At 36.8% G+C, this 8,807-nt stretch overlaps 1 protein-coding gene across 1 annotated transcript; it reads right to left on the minus strand.

The window, feature by feature from the left end:
* Positions 1 to 5,340: 5,340 nt before the first annotated feature.
* LOC139124132 (D-beta-hydroxybutyrate dehydrogenase, mitochondrial-like) lies at positions 5,341 to 8,581 on the minus strand. The gene is made up of 2 exons (XM_070690274.1): positions 8,152 to 8,581; positions 5,341 to 5,900 (listed from the first exon to the last, which is right to left on the minus strand). Exons 1-2 carry the CDS (start codon positions 8,414 to 8,416, stop codon positions 5,440 to 5,442), a joined length of 726 nt encoding a protein of 241 aa, XP_070546375.1. The 5' UTR covers positions 8,417 to 8,581; the 3' UTR covers positions 5,341 to 5,439.
* Positions 8,582 to 8,807: the final 226 nt, after the last annotated feature.

The following is an 8,807-nucleotide window of genomic DNA, read 5'->3' on the forward strand; positions in this document are numbered from 1 at the left end:
CCAACGTTAGAAATTTCTTTCACGATAACTACCTAACGTTCTACTTCGCAGTATTTTTGTGCCTATATCCATCGGTTGGATTTGGCGTTCTACACAGTTTCCATCGCACTATTTGAGTTAAACTAGGGCAAAGTCGTCTGCTTTATTTCCCAGTACATTGTCATCGTTGGACAATTGGTGTTATAAAACAACTGAAAAACACAGATCACTTTCACCCGTATGTAAAAATTTACTTTCTTCATCACATCGGTGACACATGTGACATCACATCGGAGGTGAACATTTTCATTTTATTAAATTGAGGTTTACATAACTGAAGACAGAGGCGTTGAGCAATAGCTTAGTGGCAGCCACCATTAGGTGTGACTTAACCATCAAAGATACGTTTGACATAATGATGAGCCAAATGTCATTTTTCACCACTTAAATCAGACTGCGTTTCTGCGTCGATCCGTCTTTCCGTTCGTCCCAAGACAAATTTGGTACTTAGGTAAGTAATTGATAAGAATCTGCATACCTTTTCATGTAAAGTCCACAATTCTGTACATAAATTCAAACAAACTTTTAGACAACATTTTACCAATCAGTAACAGATTTCACATTTGCCATGTAGTAATTTAGTGATCTTCTACGATATCGTATTTATTTCAGCACTTTTCTTTTATTTACTTAAAGAACTATTTGCTATTGTTATCATGAGCCCCCTTTGCTAACTCTGGGTTTTTTTTCAGACAAGCTACCATGTCGGGGTTTGGGCTAGACTAGCTGTAAGCTATTTTTCGACTCCTCATTCCCCCTCTACTTTGTTATTTTATCCCTTTCGAGTTCATGTGTCATGTAACTGACTTTTTCAAATCGGGTAAATAGCCAATTACCTATATTTAATGAATTAAGGCACTGTTTTACTAGGTAAACAGCTCATTTAATACATAGTTAATGTAGAATGGGTTTCGAAAGTGAAAGACTTAATCTTTTGCTCAAACTTTCCTGAATAAAACTTTTAACCATTCTCTTATCAGATCGACAATAAAAATAGGGGGTCACCGTGCAAACTTTGGAACTAGCGAAACAAATTACCCAACATTTTTCGATATTTGAAATTCAAAATGGCCGTCATTCCTATGTTAACTCTATGGGGCGGGGTGGGGGATTAAACTTTAGGTTTTCGAAAAACTAAGCTGGTGACCGTTTTTCTTTTATCCAAGACCTTTGAAATTAGTCGTAAAGTGGTTGATCAGAAAAGAATTGTCGAAGTTTAAGAGTTCGACAAGCTGTGGCCAAAGGGCGTTCTATCTTAAAAGTGACCCTAATGAATTTTAACGAACTTAAAGGTTTACAGACATTTGTAATCTAAATATGCCCGTATATGGTCAAAGGGGCGTCCCTTGTGTTCAAAATGCCCATTGAGGGCGTTGTTTTTAAACAGACGATACACGCTTAAAATCTGTGATGAGTTAGAATTTCTCTTTCCATGGTAACTGTGACAAACTTGGAACTGGTGACAGTATACGCATTATCCATACTTAGCTTAAAGGGCCAGTGGATGAAACCTTTGATGTTTTAAACACTGAATTTATTTTTTATGTCAATGGCAAGTTCATTTCGTGTTCTCCAAGGCATGTTGATTTAAAAATTCAAACTATTTACCTTGTATATACAGTTCTTTCTTGGTGTGAATACGAAACTTAGGATGTAACTGTGAATTTTTTGTCACATTTAATGTCACAATAAAGGCGTTCAAATTGATGTGAAATTGTCCAAGGGTGTCCCTGGAAGCAAGCCCCTTTCCACACTTTCATTTTCCTTCTCATTAAAAAGTCATTTTTGCAATGGTTCTCATCCTCACAACTACATTAGGTTCGACGTTATTGATAAATAAATGCATTTGGAAAAATTGATAACAAAGACATTTCGCTTCAAAGAAAACCTAGCACAACTATAAATATAAGCTCATTACCATTATATCTCTAATACAAAATGAAATCTGACGTATTTAGTTACCTTTATCGCAGATATACTTACTCTAAAGGCGTGGAATTTCATTTCATCCTAGTATTGAATTATTTTCTGCTGAAATCTAGGGAGGTTCTACAAACTATGGCACCTCATTTGCACCGGTGATAGTGGAGAGAAAAATAATTTTAGTTTAATTGTTAATGACAACGGATTAAGAGGGAAATCGGAGTCACACCGGACAATTCTCGAATCCATTAATTTTGAGACAGTGCAACCATCTGATTGAAGAAAAGTCGGGCATGTTGAATAGAAGACCAAATCAATATCGATTTAAATATTAACTCAAGGTAGGAAAGATTTCACCATTCTGTGTTGGCCGGGTTTTAGAACACATGCCATTTCTTAGTGATCAGTAAAACTTGCTAATATCTTATAACCTTCCGATTTATTTTGGTGTATCTTGATCTTGTTCTGGTTCACACATTCTTAGCACAAAATTTGTAGTCCATGACACTTTTCAATGTTTGTTGGTGTTTTGGTATCTCATGCGTTAAGAAAATCCGAGATGTGTAAAAATCGTTACCATGGAAGTCGATACGAAAACCCTAATTGTATAGAAAACTGACACTAATAGAATAAAGACTATTTTGTTTTGATCAATATTTAAAGTGGTATAGAACTTGTGAGTACGCACATAGTTCCTGTCTTGGTTGTTTGCGTTTTGTGTATGACAGTGTACATATTTTACGTGTATTATATCATATAGGGCTCAGCCCCTGGTGTTGCAAAAGAGCCATATGACATTAGGAATTTTATTTTCGCCTTCAAAGTCAATGCTTAAATGGTCAATAATAGTATTGATTTATGATAAATAACAAAAAAGAATAAAAAACTTAATCGTTCCTTGTTATACACATAAGTAGGACACCTACACATTGCGTAAGCAATAAATACGAACACCCAGCTTACTTTGTCACTCACTGATGAAAGATTGGCAGACCATGATAATTATAGATTTTCTGTTTAATCTATCAAAAATTCGGAACGTAAATGACAATTTTGCACATAACATTTTGCATTTACCATAATAACAAGTAATTGTATTTGATAAGGGATGTATTATGCCGTCATTATTGTTGCCATGGCAACGGTACTTCTAATTGCAAGCAGAAAACTTTTCACTCTAGAAACTGGCAATCTTTGTGTCCAGCTATTGACACAGAGGGCGCTCTTCTAAATGTGAACGCTGTCGTGTGCAAGTTCAAGCCCAGCATTCTTTGCGTGTGTCCTGTTCCATACAGGACTGTTTTCTCTGCGTTTCTATTTTTACTGAGTAATTGTAACGATATCTTTTAGCAATGACGAAGAGGAAAATAGGACAGACTTGACGGCTATAAGCAGCGATTGAATTTATTAATAGGGAGTTAATTAATTAATAGGGAGTTAAAATAATAGTTTGCATGTTTAATGGTTCTATTTTTACAGGCACTCAAAATGACGGTGTCCATGAATTTACTATGTTCGGGGACAAATTGCTCAAGACCATTAATTCACTACCGGTTCGTTACCCAAAGCTCGGGTGAAAATATTGCGGACCTCTAGGTTTGATACCTACATGGATGCTTGCTTGGTTTGAACTTTCAGAAGTATTTTTTGTAAAGAGAAGAATCGCCTGCTTCAATCAAAATGCAAACTGTTCTGAAATGGCCAATTTAGATAGTAATTGTAGTCGACACGGTGGGGCAATGATTAGGGTACCGTTCTCCCCAAGCCGGAGGATGGTGAGTTCGATACTCCAGCACGGTTTTGTGCCCTTGAGCAATGCACTTTACTCCTCATTTCCCCGCTGGATAATGCGTAGTAAGTATATCATTCTTTAAATGGGCGTTGGAACGTTGGATGATGGATTAAAAAACAAGTTGAGGTGCGCAAACAACCCAAATCAGTATGGAATATTCTTTCTCACATTCCTGGCCGCCGGGAGTGCGGGATCGACAGTGTGGGAAAAATCGATCCCACACTCTCAGAAACCGTCCCACACTTTGCAGTAAATATTACACGAGCTCTGATTGGATGATAAACAGTCTGTTTTGTTCGACGCGCAAAATGTTGTCCAATGGCACGACGAGTAACACACGGACTAGAACTACAAAGTAAGCAGGTCAAAGTACAGTGGCAGATGACAGAGTTGTAACGATTTTTTATAACATTGTACGTGTCCAATATGAATTTAACGCATTTTGTGGTCATGTGAGAAAAAGAATCTCACACACCAAGGACCTGGGATCAGATTTCTCACACTCGTTGAGGATATTTTGCCTCACACTCGCCTCCGGCTCGTGTGAGACAAAATATCCCCAACTCGTGTGAGAAGTCTGATCCCAGGTCCTCTGGGGTGTGAGATTCTATTATTCACCAAGAAGTAATGATACACATTTATTCAAGAAATGTCAAATTAACATTGCTCAACAAACCTACTTCTATACTCTTGTGAACATAAAACGAGAATAAGTTTTCAACTTAAGGTAATATGCACCTCGAAGGTAAAAGACAACACATTTGCTCACCTTTTTCTCAAGAACTAATTCAACCAAACTCTTTCAAAATCAGGAATAAAAATCAGGGGTCACAGTGCAAAGTTTGGTACTAGAGAAACAAATTACCCAAGATTTACCGATATTTAAAATTCAAAATGGCCGCCCTCCTTGCGTTAACTCCATGAAGAAATATAAAATATTCCATTTTTCAAAAAAAAGAGACAGTAAAAGTTGTTCTTACTCCAAGAGCTTCAAAATGAGTCCCCACAAGTGGTAGATCAGAAGAAATGGAGAAAAACACATGACTTGATGTTATTACACAAAATAGGAAACTTCAACTATCAAGGATCATTGAAACTGCTGATGCTTTGAATCGGAAATACTTTAAAAGGGGTAAAACAGATTTAGAATTACTGTTGCTATATGACTGCTCGTGAGAAGCAGTATCTACTTCCTAATTAAAGTATGCAAAAATATAGAATGCCAGGCATATTGTCCATTACATTGCACAGCAGGGATTTTTACATACGTTATATTGCAAAATTCGAATACTGATTTTTATTAAAAATAGCAAAAACTCATGCTTTCAGTGGTTGGAATCAAAGTTAGTCAATACCATAAGTAGTTAGTATTTGACAAAACATTGTAAAACTCACCTCAATGGGGTTATAATGCAGTAAAAGGGAAAAAAGCACATTATTAGTTTTTGACAAACTTTAATATTTCAAGAGTGTAAAAGCTAGATAACTACCTGCCTACTGTTAACAATAAACTATCCAAATGTTCATTTCTTAATGACCCTATAGGAATTCATTTCAGAAGATACAGAATCTGCACATGATGGTCATGACATTGTATTAATTATCAAAGGTGGACACACAATACACCATATTGAAACACTCTTTGCATGATTCTCATAGAAAGGGCAAACAGACATCAACAAATATTACATATTCTCTCCAATGCAGCTTGGCAAGTGAATCCTAGCCATGGTTTTTAGTTTCACTTTCCAGTCACAGACAAAATACCGCTGTTGCGGTTTCTCAGACATTACTGCAGCCTCGATTGCATCCACAACCAAGTCCATGCCCCGGTACCCTTCTATGCAATACTTAGACATGATACCAACTTGTGCCTCGAAGCTGTCCTTTCCATAATCCTTCCTGATTTCATCTGTGGCTTCATTCCATAACTTGTCGCCGATTTTACGGACACTTTCCGGAGTGTAGATACCAGTGGCTACGATAAAGTTTGCAGGTTCAACAACGCAAACGGTAACTCCCCAGGGTTTCATCTCATATCGAAGACAATCCGAAAATGACTCCACACCGTGTTTGCAAATTGTATAGGCAGACCGACTAGGAGAATTGATCAGTCCAAGTATACTTGTCACGTTGACTACTCGACCTAAATAGAAGCCAAAGCAATCAATATTCACAATAAATTACAAAGAATTTTCATTTAGTTGTCAGCACCATCATCCCTCTGATCTGGTATCGAACAAAAAGTGCAAAAAGTAGAAGACAGTGCATTTCCTATGTTTAAATGTTGGCTACTCTAGCAGTAAACAACAACAGTAACAAAGTAACAGTAATGAGAGACAAACACGCAGGGTGTGGGGTTCGGTGTCAACTACTTTAATAAACACGATTGAAACTAATTTGGGATAATTGGATTTTCATATTTTTTAAATTTCTCAGAAGTGTTAGGTGCCAGATAGTTGAATGTTGCAATAATACAAATTAATCATAAAAACAAGTTTGTAATGTATAAAAAAAAGCAGATGAGATTACTTTTGTAGATTAAATCGGCATTACTTCACCATCCAATTATACCAAATTAGTTCCAATCGTTTTAATATAAGTTGACAAACTATAGGCCAAAATCCGCCTGTGCCTCCAACCCATACATTAAACACTGTGCATCTTGTGGCTATCATTACATAAGCCCTTTCCAAAAAAAAACATCACCCCGCGGATGGGCTCATTTTGGCACCAGATTTGCAAAACAGTGAGGTTAATGTGAGAGCCTAATGCACGCATATGAATGCTCTGTTATATATAAGTTCGAAATTTATAAAATTTAATGACTCCTTAGTGAAATATGTTGCTACTCAAAGTCCTCATGTTGCCAGGGCCAGGAAGATAAGGGGGCAGGGGGATGGACTAAAAGTTGCTTGGTTGTGAAGAGAGTCAATTTTTTGCCATTTTTTTTATTTGGCGGGATTTCATTACTTTTAGTGCATGCAGTGTCCGTATCAGATGTACCTTTGCATGGCCATGGAGGGGTAATGGTTCAAGTGCTGGTCAGGAGAGTTAGAATAGCCGATGATACTTTTGATCTGCCTTTACCCGATCCGAGTTTGAGCATGCGTGTGAACTGTCATGATGATGATTGTGAGAGGAAAGAATTTTAAACGATGAGCAGTGTATCTTGTGAGCCCAAAATTCTGGTCCAATCGTGGGATGATAATTTGATACACTTTTGTTAAAGTGTAATCATTGTCAAAGCGTTTCATGAAGACGTCACAGTACTTCAGAGCCAAAATGTGCAATCAGAATTCATCATTATCTGACGAAGTGAGACTAAAATCATTCTTAGGAACCTATGCGTTGAATTTGAGATCAATTTCTCAACATCGAAACACACCGAGGGTACAATATTATATGGAACTGTTACCTGCCTTGTAAGGTTTACTTTTTATGCATACCTTATGTATTTTAACATTTTATCAAGTTTAACATGTTTCGAAACAGAGATAATTAAATGTTTTATGGCAATCCTTCAATTTGTCGGCATTCCTGGTTGCCAAATTGCCAAAATATGTACAATAACGGTCAGTCTTAGTAAAGCATAAATCCCTGGAAAATTTTTGCTCTTGATCTCTTGGAGTAATACTAACATATTGATATGTAGTTTATGACTTGTAGTTAGTAATTATTCACTATACATACTCATTACTCAAAATCTGTGACTAATTCAACAATTGTTATCATTTTTGTTTGCATTGAGCGGCACTTACAGGAGCTGGAGTCGACTTTACACAGTCACTTTATACTTGCAGTGTTGTATTAATGGTGATAGATTTCTGGCTTAGAGTCAATACTGAATTCGATGACAATTGACACAATTCATTTCCAGATGTGAGTGATTGTACACAACAGATACGGATGTGCGTGACAACTGACAATGCCTTTTAAAACATTATGAAAAGTACACAAATTAAGGTAGTTCACGATTCAACCATTTTGTTTCTAAATCAAAAATAAAAATGCGGGGTAACTGCGCAAATTTTTGTGCTAGAGAAACAACCAAAATTAATCGATGTTCGAAATTCAAAAATGACCCTATCTCTGTCATCTCTATGAGGGAAAAACCGAGCCTGTTAAAACTTTATTTACTCCACAAGCCAAAATAACGAGTCCCCACTTGTGGTTGATCGAAATATTGTAAATTTTGAGAGTCTGAATATCTGTCCATGAGGCGAATTCTACTACAAAACGGAAACTTTGGTCAGTTCGGCTGAGGGAATGCAGAGAAAGAAGAAGAGACTGTTTTTCATGCACGCATTTGGACAGATGGCACATATCACACAATCTCAGTGCAAAACCATAGACGTATGGATGTGCTTTTGAAGATTAACACAACTTTTTTTTACCTTTAGCTTTTCTGATCAAGGGTAAGAAAGCTTTGGTTGTCCTCACAACGCCCCACAGTGTGACATCTGCCATGTCTTGGTAGGTTTCCATGGTGCACCATTCAACATGGCCGAATGTGGACCTTCCAGCATTGTTGACCAGCGCCCAAAGACCTGAAACAATCCAGCATACAACAAAATAGATTGGTATGAATGAAGAATCTCTAGTAAAATACCAAGCATACGTAAAGGTAGTATGCGCCTCGAATATGAAAGACTTGAACATTTGCTCAAACTTTCTTCAAAGAATCTTTCAAATATTCGCTCTCAAAATTAATTATAAAAATCGAGGATCACCGTGCAAGACAATTTAACCCAACATTTACCAAAATTCAAAATGGCCTCGATCCCCGTATTAACTCAATGGCGAAAATAAAGTTATCGATTCACGGCAAACGCAAACCAATCAACATGTTCGTCATGCTAAGAACTTTAAAATGAACTTCCACAAGTGGTAGATATGAAAAGAATTGTAAAAATGTGAAAGTCCAAATATCTGTCCAGGACGTGCATTCTACCTTAGGAAGTATGTATATTTTACTCAAATTTTTTAAATGTAAACGGCGAAAATACTGATATCACAATGACGTTGCAAGGCTCTAGCATATTTGTCAGCT

Source organism: Ptychodera flava (genome assembly GCF_041260155.1).
Source record: "Ptychodera flava strain L36383 chromosome 23 unlocalized genomic scaffold, AS_Pfla_20210202 Scaffold_23__1_contigs__length_28996876_pilon, whole genome shotgun sequence".
Classification (NCBI taxonomy): domain Eukaryota; kingdom Metazoa; phylum Hemichordata; class Enteropneusta; family Ptychoderidae; genus Ptychodera; species Ptychodera flava.